The 18,911-nt window shown below is 41.0% G+C and overlaps 1 protein-coding gene across 2 annotated transcripts in view; it reads right to left on the bottom strand.

The window, feature by feature from the left end:
* USP54 (ubiquitin specific peptidase 54) overlaps nucleotides 1–18,911 on the bottom strand; it is a 66,384-nt gene that overhangs the window by 19,098 nt on the left and 28,375 nt on the right. The window contains exons 8-16 of one of the 2 annotated variants that reach the window (XM_024741073.1): nucleotides 17,829–17,978; nucleotides 15,932–16,100; nucleotides 11,788–11,919; nucleotides 11,238–11,618; nucleotides 10,751–10,982; nucleotides 9,691–9,824; nucleotides 4,103–4,270; nucleotides 1,520–1,639; nucleotides 391–586 (exon numbers count right to left, since the gene is read on the bottom strand). In XM_024741073.1, coding sequence (XP_024596841.1) covers nucleotides 391–586; nucleotides 1,520–1,639; nucleotides 4,103–4,270; nucleotides 9,691–9,824; nucleotides 10,751–10,982; nucleotides 11,238–11,618; nucleotides 11,788–11,919; nucleotides 15,932–16,100; nucleotides 17,829–17,978 — 1,682 coding nt within the window. The remainder of the gene's footprint in view (nucleotides 1–390; nucleotides 587–1,519; nucleotides 1,640–4,102; nucleotides 4,271–9,690; nucleotides 9,825–10,750; nucleotides 10,983–11,237; nucleotides 11,619–11,787; nucleotides 11,920–15,931; nucleotides 16,101–17,828; nucleotides 17,979–18,911) is intronic. The other variant, XM_024741064.1, reaches the window with a different exon arrangement.

Genomic DNA, 18,911 nt, shown 5'->3' with positions numbered 1-18,911 from the left:
TGAGGGACAGGAAACACTGAAATCCCAAAATAAATCACAGTTTCTACTGCAAAGTGAAATGTAACTCAGATTGCCATGTCTAAGACCATAATATGTACAAATTTAATAATCATGTTATTACACAAGTCCAGAGACAAACTCACCCACAGGAAATATAGACAAGTGGTCTATTTATTATGCTATACTCTCTGCATCTTTCTAGGAACTATTAAGAAAAGGACCAGCAGTGGGATGAGCTTTTCATTGTATGTCTGACCTGAGAGAAGAAATCTTTTCAGAGGACTCTTCTCTCTCCCCTGGAGTCGCCAAGACAATGAGAGCTGGCTATGGAGCACCCATGGTCACTTCCTCCCCTGGCGTCCATAAACTACAATGGTTCCCAGGCACTACCTTGTTGGCTGAGGGAGGGCTCCCCTCTGTGAGGGGAGGCAGGCTGAGGGCTGCGACGGCGGCTGAGATGGTTGCTGCTGCTGCATGCGATCCTGCAGGCTCCGTGCTTTTCGAATACTGATTTGCAGCTTCTTATCGACTAGGGCTCTGCTGTGCGTGCTAGAGCTGGCACCATGCAGGGCAAGTCTTAGTTTAGCTAAAATGCAAAAGAAAATATAGCAGAAACAGAACACAAAAATACAAACAAAAATAAAAAGAATAAAATTCAACCAAAAATGAGCAAAGATATGCAGTAAAACTCAAAATATGCAGCAGGAATACAAGGCGTGGACCATGCATATGCTGTCCAGGGCACAGAGCTGCCTCTGGCTATAAGGAACATTCATGGAAGCCATGGAGGCCAAACAGGTTAATTCAAATTTAAAAAACAAACAAAAAGCTAAACTAAAATGAGTCAGGAAGATAAACTGGTGCTTCCATCTTAGACGTTGCCACTCTCATTGTCCTTTGCAACTGACCTGTCCGACTCTGGTCTCCATTCTCTGCTCCCATCTCCCCCTTCCTGATGGCCAACAGCAGAAATAAGATCCAAACCTGCATCTGTCTTTATAGAACACAGTTTCTTGTGGGTCACATTAAAGAACCAGATACAAATTCTAAGCCTTAGTCCCTTGCTGTAACCTTATGGTGCAGCATAGCAGGAAGGCAGGGGAGAAACATAAAAAATCAAATATGCAATACAAAGTCACAGGCCTGGGAAGTCACAGTCAATTTATTCATTTCTTCCTGCCCTAAGCTCCACCTCACTAGTCAGTAACTAGAGAAAGAGCAGACTAACCTCACATCTGAGATCTAACTTTATTTTGGGATTAGAAGGTAGGTCTGGCTGGATAGTTCATTTGTAGACTCCTGCTGAGGTTTTCCCAGTAAATATCCATAGGCCACAGTGACAACGCCTAGCACATTTAGAAATCTGAAGGGCAAAAGATAGCTAAAGTGCCTCAGTTTGGGGGAGTGACAGTGAGGAGACTTAAAAGCTGTTTTTAATCCTATCTGAGTGATGACACTAATAATACCTATTGTGAAGTTAGTGAAAAGTGCCATAGCCATAGTGGTTAAAGTTACTTACAGATAGCTTCGTTACAGAGAGCCAAAGCGGCAGCACAGTCTCCCTTCTGTTCCAGATGCAGCGACTCTTCAAACACTGAATCTGCCTCTTGTAGGGACCTCTCAAAGCCGTCACTCCTCCCTGAAAGGGCCAGCACTTTTCATTTTCATAACAATCTGTTCCAACTTTTCCTATGTGCTGTTTTTTCCCTTCAGTGCACATAGATCATTGCTGCTGAGCCTCTGGTCCACCCTTACTCCAACTGACCATTACTATTAAAAATTCTCTGAAACACACAGGACATCCATTTTTGCCTTAGCTGAGACTTTACCAAAGCCATGAAAGAGGGGCATGTCATTGTCCACCACATATTCCAACTCCAAGACCTCTTAGGGAGGCCCTCAAGGAAAGAACAAAGTACTGTCTATAATAGAAGGGTGGGTTCTTATGCCTGGAACTGATGTGCTTCTCTACAGCGCAACAAGATACATCTTGGCAACCTGTGTTCAATGCCCCAGATCTCCACCAAGACCTCCACTGCTGTGTTAAGGCTTCAGTACTCTGTGAAAAGCCATCTGTAACACTTCTTTCCTACATAATTCATAGTTTTCTTTGTACCACCTGCACCTGGAAAATCAATACCCCTCTTGGGCACAGGTGTTCTACGGTTCCTAACTTCAATGTTTCTACCAGGCCAGTGGAAATGCCTTTGTTCTTGCTTTGCACACACATACCTTTCATCAGCACTGCTAAGTATTTACTTCTGTCATGCCCTTGCTCACCAAACCAACTGTAAAAAAGTCACCTTCCCTTGCAGTGAGCATAAGATGTTGCTTCCTCCCCTGAAAGTGAATGTGTGCCAAAGCAGGTGCAGGACAGTCTAGGGACAGTGCCACATGAAAAGCAAGAAAGTACTGTAAGGACAACTTTTGTAAAAGAATTCTCAAGTTTATATATCCCCTTGCCTTTTACTCACTCACAACCATAAATTAGTAGTAACCTGTAACCCAAGTTCACCTACAATGGGATTAATGGTGAGTTTTCACAAGCTCACAGGAAAAAAAAAATCATTTCTCCCATAATGCACCTATCCTCCATTAACCTCCAGCTGGACATGGTAAGAAAAGCTCTTCCATACCCCTAACATTCACTCCCTAATTCACCAATAGCTTCGGAGAACAATGAGAAGGAAGTAGAAGTAACAAGTTGGTTCTGAAGATCTTGACGTTTGGGTTCTACTCCACCGCTAGAGGTATGGTCCCTGGGGTAGGGGGTACTCAGGCCTAAAGTTTTCTCACTATATCTGAAATCAATTGAATCTATACAACCTTTATAATCAGAGGTGGTGGCTAGAGCAATTAAAACAAAAAAAGTTCTCTACAGAGATATAGGCAAACTATATAGTTGGTCAATGATTGTACTAACTTTTAATTCTTATCCTCCAGAATCTTAGCACTCCATTCCTTGCTCTAAACCAAAGTGTATGGAGAACTGACAATGAAATACAGCCAGAGGGATCCACTCTCAACTCTAAGGTACTACCCAACTGACAGAGCGGGGAGAAAGGCAAGGGAGGAAGGTGACAAGACCCCTCTTTCAGAAGTAATATGAACCTGAGACACCAATCTGATATAGCTTAAGGACAAAAAGGAAGAAAAAACTATCGAAACATAGGGACATCTTAAGAAATTAGGAATGGTAAACTAATTTGGAGACAAATACAATGCCTTGGAAAGTATAAAGCAACAACTGCCTTGAATCAAAAGACAGTAGGATTAGAAGAGAAAAGTAGCCCCCAAATAAGCCCAGGAAGTTTTCCTAAGTGTTGATAAGAAGAAAGAAGTGATCAAAAGAAAGCAGCCACCCAAAACAGCATTGGCTCCTATTCTTTACACTACTTTAGCACAATTTGTTGCATCTGGAGGTTCTGAATAATAAACTCATTTCATAGAAAAACAGATATAGGTTTCAGGGCCTATTTAAAATAGATACCTCAGCCTTTTTGAACTCTTATTTTGAAGGCTAGTCTCTGCTGGTACAAAGTGATGTCCTAAAGCAATTGAAGGGAGAAAAAGTAACTAATGTGGGGCAGCTGGAGAAGCTGAAATAAAGTCCATGAAAATCGTGTGAGATTGGGATATGAATCATCAGAGGATCAAAAGGAAATCAGGCTCTGTGTTCTTAGAACCTGTTTGGTAGATCCACTTCCCTGAAGCTCCAGGTAGGAAATCTCAAGGGCATATTTCTGCTGAGCGAGAAGAATTCCCCTCACTGTCAGTGTGGCTCACTCACTGCCTTTTTCTGCTGTTTCTGAATTGTGAGTAGTTTAATTTACATCTTATATAGCTGTTCATCAGAAATATTTTTCATGAACAATATACTATCTCCAATCTACAAGCTTTTAATAAATGGGCCCCAAATCAGTACCTGTCTCTAACCAATAGGCCTGTCACCTCCTACTTTAACTAGCTCTCACTGAAATGGCTGAATTAAGATAAAATATAACTTGGCTAAAGAGAAGACAGAATTTATGAGCTTGAGTACTTTTTTCCTCCCAGCTTTCTCTGTCCCCATCACCCATAACCTAATGCTCACAACAATTACCCTGATTCTGCAGTTCATCTAAGTCCATGAAGCGGCTGGGATGAGGGTTAAACCCTTTAGCTGCCTCTAATTCCTTCTCTCGTTTCCTTTGAAGTTCCTGTTCCTGGGCCCTTCTGGCCACCTCTTCCTGCAATTCATCCAGTTCAGTTTTGGAAGATATCTCCCCACCTGGAATAAAAGCAAGGGAGAAGAGAAGTCGCCACATTTCCATAACCAAGACTAAGCACTTGCTGTATGTATGGCCACAGCACTGCTTTTCCTTTGGAACTCTTGGCTTCAGTTTGGGGTTCATATCTGCATAGTGCTTTCCATTTCAGATTCAGGATGATACCTGGACCATGAATGATAATAATATTTATTGGGTGCATTATAACAACAATAACAACATGACAACTAACGTTTGCTGAGTATTTACTACGTGACAGGCATAGCTGTAAGCACTTTCACATGTTATTTAATTCGCACAGTAACATGTGAGGTAGATACTATTATTGCCCACATTTTAAGAATGAAGAAACTGAGTCACAAAGATGATGAATAACTTACCCAAGGTAACAAAAAGTGGCAAACAGTAAAGCTGAATTAAATTCAAATAGGTTAAATTCATAATCTGTGCTTTTAACTACTAGAGCGCATTCTCTACCATGTGCTACCAGTGACTCACCAGAAAGCTTCAAACAAGTCAATTTCTCCCTCTTAATTTCGACCACCTTTTTAATGAGTTTGGAAAATATTGATAGTAGTAAAAATTTAAATTTTTTCAGTGTTCATAGATGGAACCAAACAGATCTAAAAGGATGTCCATGATACATTAAGTGAAAAATCAAGTGACAGAATAATATCTATAGTATGACTCCCTTTTATTTTTAAATGCTAGTAATAAACTTACCTATGGACAACTAGGGCACCTGCCAGGTGCTGGTGGGGGACCTCGATGCCCAAGGAGACAGGAGGAACCCCCAAGCGACCCGGTAGGACACTGGGGGACTAAGGGGGGAGGAGAAGTGGAGGTAGGACAGGACCTGCGCCCCCAAGGGGTGGCTGGGAGCAGGGAGGGGTTCCCATGTCTGGAGAGAGCCTCGGGGGCTCGGATCAGGGGGAGCATGCCTGGTGTTTCCCCTGCCCAATTGGCCCGGGAAACTTGCCCAGCTCTCAGGCCTGGTCCTACGCCCTCAAGAGGCCCCTTCTACTACACTGGTTCTGGGGGCATATGAGGGAGGCTGGAGGAGAACAGAAGAGGCAGGTGGGATGGAGGGGCCCTCCAGGACGGAGGAACAGGAGAGTCACAGAGGGAGTGTGCCCTGCCCACTTGGGCTGGGAAGCCTGCTGGGCTCCCAGGCTGGGTCCCCTATCCCCCAAGACCAGAGGCACGCCTGGACCCCTTCTGTTATGTTGAACCTAAGCCCCCCCCCCCCCCCATGGCCTTTTCCAGCCCTGTGCGTCCTAAGCACAGGCCCCGTCCACCACCTAAACCCCACCCGTGCCTAAGCCCTTCCCCCACAGCCAAGGCCTTTTCCGTCTTTTTTTTTCTTTTTTCCCCTCCTCTTTTTTACTATTGTGGTTCTGTTTTACCTTCTGGTTGTTGTTTCATCTATATTTTTATTTTCATTTGATTTCTAACATATCTGTTAGTTTCCTAGCCTAATTTTATTTTTTACTCCTTGTTATTGTTCTGTTTTATTTTTTGCCACCCCACACGGCTTGCAGCATCGTGGTTCACAAACCGGGGGCTGGGCCCAAGCTCCTGTGGTGGAAACTCCAAATCTGAACCACTGGACTAACAGAGAACCTCAGACCCCAGGGAATATTCATCAGAGTGAGGTCTCCCAGAGGTCCTCATCTCAGCACCAAGACCCAGATCTACCCAAGAGCCCACAAACTCCAGTGCTGGAAGCCTCAGGCCAAAAAACCAGTAAGACAGAAACACAATCCCACTCATAAAAAAAAAAAAGAGAGCCAGCAAAAAAATATGTCATAGATGAAGGAGCAAGGTAAAAACCTACAAGACCAAATAAATGAAGAGGAAATAGGCAATCTACCTGGAAAAAAATTCAGAGTAATGATAGTAAAGATGATCCAGAATCTCAGAAATAGAATGGAGGTACAGATTGAGAAAATACAAGAAATATTTAACAAAGAACCAGAAGAACTAAAGAACAAACAAACAGAGGTGAACAACACAATAAGTGAAATGAAAAATACGCTAGAAGGAATCAATAACAGAATAACTGAGGCAGAAGAACGAGTAAGTGAGCTGGAAGACAGAATGGTGGAAATAACTGCCGAGGAGCAGAATAAAGAAAAAAGAATGAAATGAATTGAAGACAACCTCAGAGACATCTGGCGCAACACTTAATGTACCAACATTCGAATTGTAGGGGTCCCAAAAGAAAAAGAGAAAAAGAAGGGTCTGAGAAAATATTAATATAGATCAATGGAACAGGATACAAAGCCCAGAGATAAACCCACACACATGTGGTCACCTAATTTATGACAAAGGAGGCAAGAATATACAATGAAGAAAAGACAGCCTCTTCAATAAGTGGTGCTGGGAAAACTGGACAGCTACATGTAAACTAATGGAATTAGAACACTACCTAACACCATACACAAAAATAAACTCCAAATGGATTAAAGACCTAAATGTAAGACCAGACACTATAAAACTCTTACAGGAAAAACACTCTTTGACATGAACCACAGCAAGATCTTTTTTGACCGACCTCCTAGAGTAATGAAACTAAAAACAAAAATAAATGGGACCTAATGAAACTTAAAAGCTTTTGCACAGCAAAGGAAACCATAAACAAGATGAAAAGTCAACCCTCAGAATGGGAGAAAATATTTGCAAACAAAGCAACTGACAAAGGATTAATCTCCAAAATATACAAACAGCTCATGGAGCTCAATATCAAAAAAACAAACAACCCAATTAAAAGTGCGCAGAAGACCTAATCAGACATTTCCCCAAAGGTGGAGGGTGTGGTGAAAAGGGAACCCTCCTGCACTGTTGGTGGAAATGTAAATTGATACAGCCACTATGGAGAATAGTATGGAGGTTCCCTAAAAAAACTAAAAATAGAACTACCATGTGACTAAGCAATCCCACTACTGGGCATATACCCTGAGAAAACCATAATTCAAAAAGAGACATGTACCACAAAGTTCACTGCAGCACTATTTACTACAGTCAGGATATGGAAGCAACCTAAATGTCCATTGACAGATGAATGGATAAAGAAGATGTGATACATATATACAATGGAATATTACTCTGCCATAGAAAGAAACGAAATTGAGTTATTTGTAGTGAGGTGGATGGACCTAGAGTCTGTCATACAGAGTGAAGTAAGTCAGAAAGAGAAAAACAAATACCATATGCGAACGCATGTATATGGAATCTAAAAAAATGGTACTGATGAACCTAGTAGCAGGACAGGAATAAAGACACAGACCTACTACAGAATGGACTTGAGGATATAGGGAGGGGGAAGGGTAAGCTGGGACAAAGTGAGAGAGTGGCATGGACATATATACACTACCAAACGTAAAATAGATAGCTAGTGGGAAGCAGCAGCATAGCACAGGGAAATCAGCTCGGTGATTTGCGATGACCTAGAGAGGTAGGATAGGGAGGGTGGGAGGGAGGCTCAAAAGGGAGGGGATATGGGGATATATGTATGCATATGGCTGATTCACTTTGTTGTACAACAGAAACTAACACAGCATTGTGAAGCAATTATACCCCAATAAAGATATATAAATAAAAAAACTTATCTATGTACTTGTACATAGAATAGAAAGCACAGAAAGAGATGTAGAAAGATACATGCCATAATGATAACAGTGGTTCCTTCAGTTTGAAGAGGCAATGGGCAAGTTACTGAATTGTTGGACTAACATTTACTTCTGTAATTTTTTAAAAGGGTGGTCAGTGTCACCAGATTAAAAAAATAGGTTTTACTATACAAAGAGGATGGTGGGGTGTATGGTGTGGAGGAATTTATTCTAACTCCTTGCCAAATATCTTTTACCAGTTGAGGAATCCAGTTGGTGAATTCTATCCAGCTAATCTAGAATTAGGGCTATCAGTGAAATCATGAGACTCAGTCTTTAGTGTGCTGAAAAGCTATTGGCTATCGAAGGAAAGAGAAGGGGGAACAGGCTCATGGAAGAGCACAAGTTTCTCAAAGCAATGTTAGTCAATATGAGATAAATTAAAATGTGGGAAATAAACCAAACCTATCATTTCATTAGGAAGAATGAATCTCTTCCATGGATTTCTCACTATAACCTACTCTAGCCCAGGATTTCAGAGATATCTGCTTCTACAGGCATTGTTCTGCTCTGCCAGATGTTAGCAACCTATGGCACTCACACCTAAAAGAGTTCATGCCTTTTTATTTCTGCTGCATATCACCCTTCCAGCCACCTTTAAGAACTTTCAGTGGCCATTAAGAGAACTGGTGGTCAGACTAGTAATGTTCCTGGTGTCATCTCTACAGGTTGGCACATAATATTCTGTCCTCGTCTCCCTAGTGAGCTGGCCACATATCTATATTCAGAAGCTCATTAAACCGGACCATAGTTAGGTTTCTGCCCACACACCCTACTCCCAATTGATCTAACATACCAGAAAAAAAAGGGATGAAACACATCTTTCAGAGAAGGTTGATTTCTAAGTTAGACGAATGGACCCCAGAACTCCTCAGCCAACTAAACAATACTGAATACTCACCACCTTCCTTCAAGCATCACAAAAAGTCTCCATGTTCGGGAGACTACATAGTTACCACCTCAATTTTCAGCTGTGAGTTAAGTAAAGGATTTATTTTACTTATTTGAATACGCACTGTAAGTATATATGTGTGTTGTGAGAAGAATGTAAAAAGGATATAAAACCTATGACTACCTCAAATGTCTATGCTTGGTGTCTCATACCTGAAATTCCAATATCCCTTTATCTTCAGGCTTTGACTTGTTAAAATGCTAGTTTCTCTTAGAGAAAGCATACTTTAAACTATTCTCAGTCACATACATCTAGTGTAAAAGAGTTAGATCATTCCTTTAAAGCTTGTTTTGAGAAGGAGGGACAGGCACATTCAAGAAGGAAAAACAAAGCAGGGATACTAGACAGGATATAGAGGCAGGGGCAAGGGGAGTTCTGACCTGCTTATTTCCCAGTTTTGTCCATAGCCTACATGTCCCCTTTGTTATCTCAATTCATAATACTAAACAATAAAAAATCTGTTCCCACAAGAATGCCTCTATACCAAGGAAAGCCCTAGGAGTTATTCTTCTGAGGAAAGCAGGTGCTACTGATACTGTTCACCATATTTCTGTTCCTTCTTGCTCCCTCCAGGGCTCTCTCCAAGGTGGAAAGGAGCAAGCAGGCCAGCCATGATAGAGAACAACAACAACAAAAAAGATAAATCCAGAGATGGAGCAGATCAAACGTCTTCACATTTACATTCTGATGGAACAAAGTACAATTGTCCTCTAATTTCAAATGTGCTCAGGTTAGGCTGTTTCCCAAATAGAACTGGCAGTAAAATCCAGTTCTCCGAATCCAACGTCCTTGAGCTTACCTGAGAGGGGCTGATTCTTTGTCCAGCCACTCCTGGATACTGTGGAGTCTGCCTCCAGGATGCTACTACTGTGAGACTTTGGGATGTGACGCCAGGAAGGGGCCAACCCAGCTGATCTCTTAGCACTTGTATCCCTTCAAAACAGAAACCAGTCTAATGAAAGCATCAGAAGGCTGATAACTAGCAACATTCCTAGGACTAAATTCCCTCCAAAAACTACAACAAAAACCCCAAACATCGAACTAATATAATTAAAATACCTGCAAAACTACTTCTGAAAATTGAAATACCCACTCATTCCCCCATCTTATCTCACCTCATTCACATTTTGTACATCTAGCAGTGTCTGGCACAAAACTTATTTAATGAATTAATAAACAAATGCTCTCATATGGATTGCCTTCCTCTTTCTTATACTTTTGTAGCATCTTCTCATGTGTAAAACTAAACAGGGTCTGATGTCAGGGAAGAGCAGTGGGAAAGTATGAGGATACAGTTATCACTCTTACAGAAGATATCACTCCTTTCAAAGCTATACTGTTAGGAAACTTGTCTCTGAGGCAACTCAGTAAAAACAATATATGGAGATCTGAAAGTTATAAAGCAAGTGGGCCCTATGGACAGGGTGCAATGACCACTATTAAACTGTCATCATTATCTTATGGAATTATGAATATCACTGGCTTCATAAGACACAGAATCCCCAGTGATCTTAAATAAAAAAGCCTAATATAAAAGGCAAGAATAAATAAAAATTGGGTTTTCTCTCTGATTGTATAACTATGTAAGTTTTGGTTCACTAACTCATTCTTTCAATAAAAGTTATTTACTAAACAATTATTTCATATATAATACTTTAAAAGTTGCCTCTCCTTTCTCAAATGTCTTTGCTGCTTCTCCCAGCAGAGGGTACTGTTGCCATAGAAAGTTGATCGAGCACATTTTGCTTGCCCACAAGATGGTAATAAAGTCCATCTCTTCACTTGTCTGAGTTTAAAAGCCTCTTGGTGGCTCACATTTCTGCAAGGGACAATGTAGCTATTCAAAGGCCAAACAATACCTGCAGACATTCGAGCTCTCAGGCAGGGCTGCATCCAGGCTGACAGGGCTGCTGCTGTTCCTCTCACTGCTCTCATAGCCAGATTCCATTCGCTGGATTAGGCGAGGGTGCTGCTCTAAAAGGTGACAGCCTGGCCGTAATGGGCCCCAGATCTTGTATTGGGGTCTTGGTCCGCCAGTCTTAATGTCGTAGGCAGGTGGCTTGCTTAATTCGTCTGGTGTAAATTCTTTAGCTATCTCAATGAAAGGACAAGTATGGACAAGGAGGTAGATTTAGCATCTGCCTCAAATCAAGATATAACTAACCCTTCCCTCTAGCTACTCATTCACTGAACTCATATCCCCAAAAGGCGACCCATGAGGATAAAATTTTTACCCTTCAAGGTAAAAATGCACCTTGCCAAGTCTACCAGAAAACCCAGGTTTTTTAAAAAATACAAAAATCAACTTTATTCAAAAGCTCAATTCTTCCCTAATTATCTCCTTACCTGAATCCTCAGAAAAGGGGCTAAGCTGCGTATAGCCACAGTGCTTCCTTTTTTCCTTACTAAAGATACTGTCAATATTGAGAGACTCCCGTTTGGGTCTCCATGTTGGACGATACTTGCTAGAAGAACTGGATTTTGACTCACTGCTGGTACTCTCTACTTCCCAGTCACGAGAGTGTAAAGGCAGGTTCCGAGGAGGTTTTTTGTCAGTCTGGTCTCCTCCCCTCCCCCCACAGGGAGATCCTAGGTTGGTCTGAGAAACCAGGGATGGTCTGTTATGGATAATATTGCTGACTGTCTCTTTAAAATCCCTTAGCCTGTTGGTGCTGCTGGATGATTTGGAGGCATTCCTAGGAGCCTGCTTCTCTTTCAGTGTTTCTCCTAAAAACACAAAGGATGAAACAACTGTAAATGCTTAAAGTCATCACAGGCACCCAGACCCCAGAGTCAAAAAAGAATGAAAGGCCTTTGAGCAGACAGGAGAAGCCACAGTTGGAGTGTGAGTGTGACAGAGTGAGTAAAGAAAGAGAAACTATGCAGGGGGGCTTGCCTTCACTGTGGTACCCTGAGGCCTGAAGCTCATCGCCTTTCCTCCTGACCCGGCCAGAGCTCCTCTTGCGTTCTATCAGTGACCCTTTCTTGGATGGGAGTTTCTGATTACATTCACTATCAGTCAGGTGTCCTGAAAAAAACAAGGAAATGGGGGTAAGCTGGTATCTGAGACTGACCTCCATCCTTTAGAGAACCTACTCTCCCTTTGGGATTCACGGCAGTACCACAAACTTAGTGGATCGGAAGCTGTAGAAGCCAAGACTATGTGATTTAAGTGTAGCAGGAATCTCTCAATAGATAAAGGCAGAAAAGCTCAAGTATTTAGTGGGAACTTCCAAATTTACAATGTCTCCTGAGCAATTACCAATCTCGATCCCACTCATAATCCTTCCCAGTGACCCAGAAGGACACATTACTCGGTAGTTTTTAAAAGGCAAACGTTTTAAAGATTATATAAGAATATCATGGTAGCAACACATACCGAGTGAAGTTTAATTTTTATTACATCTGGTATTATCCTAGGTGCCCCAGCCTTTGCCCACAAGAGCTCTGATTGTATATGGCTTTAAGACCCAGTTCTAAACATTCCTTAAATGTGAATCATTCCAAAGGACATCTGAACTTTGAATAATTCTCATTCCCAGCCATAACCCATGCTTTACCAAACTTGACTTCGCCCAGAGATTACACTTCATAGTTCCTCAATACTAATCACTGGGAAACCCAGGAGATCTGGGCTCTTTTATGTAACTTGCCATACTTCACGCCCACAGTATGTGAATGTATAAGTATGATCTGACAACAGCAAAGGTCAGATTCTAAAGGATATAATCATCTAAGCTGCTGGAAGCCAAAGGTGAATTAAGCAACTGAATTAAATTGGAATATAGGCTTATAGGAAATCCCTTAGGGTTCTCAAATATCTGAGAGCTAGCAGAAATTTGCTTCCATATGTTAGTTATGAAAATCCTTGTACATATTCAGGTATGATATGCAATGATATGGCTACATATTTTCAATTACCAATGCAATCTCTTATTGCTTTTATCTAATCATTTGCTATCTCTGGGCCCATAAGAAAGACTTATCAGTTGGAACAACTAAATCCACAAATGTAAAAACCAATGGGCAAGCTCCTCCACCCCCAGCCATTCACAAACCCTTAAAATAAACCTGACTCTCCTTATTTATCCTGTGACTTGGTTTCTCCCTGTTTCACAGTTTCAGAAATACAGTCTAAAACAATCACACTTTGCAGTAGTCATCTATGCAATAGTCATCAAATGAAATCCAATATGAATCCAACCAAACCACTAGATCCAACTACCAATTTATAAAAAATATAGAGGAGAGAGAAACACGCTACAGTTTACCATACAGACACAATCAGCAAAACTTAAAACGTGGGAAAACTACAGCACAAACTACCTAGTTCTTCAACAATAAATAGAAAGGAAGAAACAGAGGCAAAACCTACAGATTAAAGGAAATGTAAAAGACTCATTAACCCATCACAATGTGTAGACCTCATTTGGATTCTGAGTCAAAAACAAACCAACCATTAAAAAATATGACATTTATGAGATAATAGGATATTTGAATGCTCATTGGTTAAGAAGTTATTAATTTAAAAAATGATTCTTTTAGAGATATATACTAAAATATTTATGGAAAAGCTGATATAATGTCTGGGATTTGCTTCAAAATAATCCATGAGTAGGGGAAGTGGGCAGAGGTACAGATAAAACTAGACTGACCATGAGTTATAATTATTGAAACTAGGTGATGGGTACATGAAGGGGCTGTATACTATTCTGTATGCTTTTGAATATGTTTGAAATTCTCTCTCTTTTTTTTTAAAGGGCATGCACAGGATGTAAACCACCAATCTGAAGCCATGGGATCACTAATTCCCAAGTCTCTAAGAGTATGGGCACTGTTCTATGCCTTAGGTGATGAACTTTTCATCTCAGCAGTCAGTCACTTACTGTTCTTCCTTTTGTGCCCTGTAATGATTTCTTCCACTGACACAGGCACAATCTTCTGTAGATTAATAGAACAATTCAAGAATGTTCTCTGCATGGAACTCACAATAACAAACAGGCTAGCTTTCCATCCTTTTATTTCTCTGTCCTTCAGGAAGCCCAGCAAGGTGATGAGCAGGTTTCCCCATCCATAAATATGCCCCTTCTCTCAAAACCCTTCAGGGCTTTGAAACAAAGCCTGGCATGAGAAGGAAATGAGGTGCAAGACCACAAGGTTTAATGGGGCACTATGAGAATGACAGGGATCAAGAGCACAGCAGGAAAAAAGCTTTCAGAAAAAGATTTCAGAATAAATAATCACATTACAATTGTCCTTACTGATAGGCTGCTGTTGACGGGAACATCATCATTCATTCAGAAGTGAGTTGCTTTCTTTCATCCTTCTCAATTACCCAAGTTCTGTGCATTTCCCCCTTTGCATGACAAACATTTCTGACTTGCCCCAGTTTCTTTTTCTTGGGAGACCCTCTATGCAGAACTGAATCAGGCAAGCAGGGTCCACTGTATAAGTCCCTACCTGTGTCCCGACTGCTCTGAGACGTGGAATCGTTCTCCACATTATAGATGACTGTTCCCTGAGAATCAGAAGAGAAGTGACTGACCACAGACTCATGGTGGGAGTGTTTGTAGGGATAGCTCTCCGTTGAGGAATCTGTTCGAGTATCACTTGAGATGGAGGGCTCCCTCCCTGAGGGAAGGAGGAGACATGCAAAGGTGAGGAAAGAGAGGACAGTGATAGAGAGGGGGCGAAGAGCTGGATGGCAACAAAGGTTCACAAGGTAAGAACTTCCTAAATGGAAGGGTGAGAAGGATATACCAGAGCCGTTCTTCCCAACACCCAACTTCAGATAACCCAGACACACAATTCCTCCCACTCCTGCCCCTACCTTGCTGAAGCCCTCCCTTTGCCTGCCATTGTGAAAAACTGTGGGGCTTTTAGAAAACCTACAGGGGGAAAAGTAGAAGAAAGGAAAAAGTTGTGAAAAGTAAGATCTACTTAGGTGGCAAGTCCCAGGCCAACCTGGCACACATAACCAGTTGTTTCCCTATCCCTTGTTTCCCTATCCCATAATTTTTCTCCTATACTGCCAGAAAAGTCACTTTTAAAAATTTTAAAGCATTTTTAATATCTATGAGACATTATGGGGCAGTTATTTATACTTTGGTGTGAATTAGTTCAATTAGACTACTTTCCTCTGAACACCTAGCTGAGATATGCACAACAGTGTAAATGGGTGTTTGACTGAAGGGAGAAGCAGCAGAGCAGGTCTGGGTGGGGCACAAGGGTGGGAAGAACATACCATACAGGAGGGAGGTACAAAAGGGAGGGGAAAAGATTCCAAGGACAAGTATCTTCTCTTTCATTATACTCAGGGCCAGCCAGCCTTAGATCCAGAAGAGGAAAAGAACATTGCTTTTTCCTCCTTTTAGGAATCAAGCCAAAACCATTAGGGTTGTATTTCTATTACAGGATGAGTTTCTGAGGGATAGCATGAGACTTTAGTAATAAAGCTGCAACTGTTTCTACAGGAAAACATGATTTAAGTTCCAAATAACTGAATTAGAAGTGAACAGCTGATTCATAAGCTAAGGAATATTGCTACCAGACTTGGCATTTTAAAACAAAAATCTCTCATCCCAAACAAAATGACGAGCTTTGTAGTAACTCATATCATTTTCTGGGTCTTAACAACTCAAGTCACTGTTAAATTGCTAGTAAGAATGAGTCATCTTAGCAATATTAGAAGGTTAAATAGTGAGGTTTCCCTCACAAACTTAATACCTCATAAGTTCCTTCTAAATGAACATAATTGAACATAATTTGAACATAATTTCCTTCTCATTTTGAGAAATGAACATAATTTCATTCTCATTTTTGAAATGGGGCCAGGTGATCTAGACAATACATTCCTAAACACTGAAGGAAACAAAGCCTGACACAACTTGGGCTTCAGCATGAGTTGGCACTTCTTTCTTATTTCTGATGAATCCTCTTTCTCCAAGCTAGGTTAAGTGCTAGGCTCATGATTGTGAGACCCTACTGTCCAGTCCTCACATTGGAGTGGGGAGGGAGAAGTAAAGAGCTAGGCTGCTCACCTGAATCTTCACTATCGTAGCATGTCCCGCTGTACGACTGGAACTCAACTTGGGGGGGCAGGTCCTGGGTGGACACTGGGGTACCCTGGGGGTCTGCATAAAGCAGCAGCAAAGGCTGATAATGTCCCTTGATGCATTTGGTCACCACATCCTTCCATTTGGGCCCAATCTGAACCAGAAACAACCAGAAAAAGCATGAAAATTATACTTCATATCCATAATTCAACACATATCTTTCTACTCTATTTTTCTAAAGAAAATAAAAGAGATGAAAAGACAAGAACTGGGTAAAGAAACAACAAAATACTGTTGTGGCCTCTCCCGTTGTGGAGCACAGGCTCAGGATGTGCAAGCTCAGCGGCCATGGCTCACGGGCCTAGCCACTCCGCAGCATGTGGGATCTTGCCGGACCGGGGCACGAACCTGTGTCGCCTGCATCGGCAGGCGGACTCTCAACCACTGCGCCACCAGGGAAGCCCCCAATGAATTTTTTGTTAAGTCTTTTTTAATGAAATCCTTTTAGAAAGCACTAAAATCCTATAAGAGATAGGAATGATGAATAAAATTACTTTTATTCCTGTGAAACATCAATTCAATTATGAATAAAAGTTCTCAAAGCTGAATATGCTACGTGAGGGGACTTCAGTTGACTTGGTGATCAATTTCTTTTCACAGACATCAAATAAAAGCCCTTGTTTGAAATTTGCATTTCTATAATTTTCTCCTAAATATTAAAATCACCTTCATGAAGCTAAAGAGCAGACAGAAACCCTCTCACAGACTGCTTGAAAATAAGTGACATTCCGTCTCAGAGTTCACACAAGGCAGGACATAAAATGTCAAAATGCTTAGAATATACAGCTGAACCTCTCAGCCTTAGCTTTGTGCTGGATTCAGCGCTGCCATGGCAGTGGAAAAAAGTGGCAGAATAGCCATGGAAACAACAATCCAATCAAATCCCCAAACTCACTCTCTTTTAAGTTTGATCCAGTCACATTTTTAGATGGTGTGTTCTTGGAGTCAGAACACTGGCACAGTGTTTATTTCATAATAGACGTTCAGTAAATTTATAACTGAGTTATCATTTTAACTGAAACATTTATATGCTTTTTACATACAACTCTGATTTAGTATTTTATAAGGCAGGTATTATTTTTCAAATGAAAAACCTAAAGCTCAAAGAATTTACATAAGTTGCCCAAGATTACAACAGTAAAAAAGAGATGAACAAGAGAATCAGGGAATTAACGAAGACTTTACTATTTGTAGAGGACACTACATAAGGCCCATGGGTTGGTGTAGATTATAGTCAGCAGTCTTCTAGCTGCTAATCTTATCACAAGAGGCTTCCTAACTCACACAGATCACCTAAACTACTTCAGCCACACACTCTGTGGTTTAGATAGTACCAAATTTCCAGCTTTAAATATCATTATAGCCTTATTTTCTCTACACTATCCCCAAAATACGTTAATCCGTGATAGAGTACTTCAGGGAGATAACAATCAGAGAATAATTTATAGCAGCCCTGGGACAAAGTATGACCCACTGTTAATTACAAGATTTGGAATTCTGAACTCTGTGCTAAGCTTATATCCTAATTTGAGGCATTAGATTGTTCTCACTCAAATCAACGAATTAACACATTTTTTGAACTATAAATTCAGAATGGTTCTGAATGCTGGTGAGGTGATTCCGAGAAAATAATAGAAGATAAATTGATCCTGTCCTCAAGGAACTTGGTCTGTTGGGGAAGACAAGACTGACACTCTCATAAATTCAATAGATAGGCAGACAGACATTAAAATTATGAAAATGAAACACTGAAGACAAGTAAGTGTCCACAGTTTTTTGTTCCATTCACCAAAAACGTCAAGAAGGACTTGAATATTCCTACCTCCTTGACGTGAGCATCATCAAAGTACATCCATTTGCGGATCTTTGTTTGGAAAAAGAATGTAGAATAATGTTTGCCGTAGTAACAGATCATTCCTACTAAGTACAGTTCAGACTGCTTGGCCCGGTCATCTGTCACTCTGAAAAACAGCTGTGGGGAAAAAGGAGAAAGAAAAGAACAGTCACATACTCAGCCCTCTCACATCATCTCTCAGCAGACTCCATCATTTCTTGATTAAGGTACTGACTTGCTTCTCCTTTTGCTAATCCATATTAATCATCAGAAATGAACCTAAAAAGGCAAAATTTTAGCGAAATGTCAGAGAGATAGTGGCCAAACTGGTAATGTGGTGATGTTTCTTCATAACTTTTATTTTATTTATTTATTTATTCATTCATTCATTCATTCATTCATTCATTCAAATTGCGGCAAGTGGGGGCTACTCTTCGCTGCAGTGTGTGGGCTTCTCATTGCGGTGGCATCTCTTGTTGTGGAGCACGAGCTCTAGGCGCGTGAGCTTCAGTAGTTGTGGCTCGCGGGCTCGAGAACGCAGGCTCAGTAGTTGTGGTGCACGGGCTTAGTTGCTCCGCAGCATGTGGGATTTTCCTGGACCAGGGATCGAACCCGTGTCCCCTGCATTGGCAGGAGGATTCTTAACCACTGCGCCACCAGGGAAGTCCTCTTCATAGCTTTTAATAATACTTTCTTGCTGGGGCCTATTCTAATATGAGCCAGGAATGTTAAAAAAACATAAAAACAAAACATTCTCAAGTTTCAAAGGTTATTTATCAGCTGGTGCCACAAATATAAATTTCCTGTTGAGACACTAAGTAGAAGGTAAGAAAGCCCTTAGGGGGAGCAATCCCACCATACTGGTTACCAACATTTCAATTCCTAGATATCTAGCACTGTCCTAGGTGTTAAGAGACATACAAAATATTTAAAGGCAAGGACTCTTGCCTTGAGGAATCTGTTTGGTTGAAAAATCAATCACAAAAATAAAGCTAGAATAGAACAGAATATGTAGGCTATAGAAATTCAGAAAAATGATCTTTTATTGTGCATAGCCTACTATGTCAGAGA

Source organism: Neophocaena asiaeorientalis, unplaced genomic scaffold, assembly GCF_003031525.2.
Source record: "Neophocaena asiaeorientalis asiaeorientalis breed wild unplaced genomic scaffold, Neophocaena_asiaeorientalis_V1.1 scaffold484, whole genome shotgun sequence".
Classification (NCBI taxonomy): Eukaryota; Metazoa; Chordata; class Mammalia; order Artiodactyla; family Phocoenidae; genus Neophocaena; species Neophocaena asiaeorientalis.
Note: the sequence above shows the minus strand (reverse complement) of the source record. Positions and strands in the feature narration are given on the sequence as shown.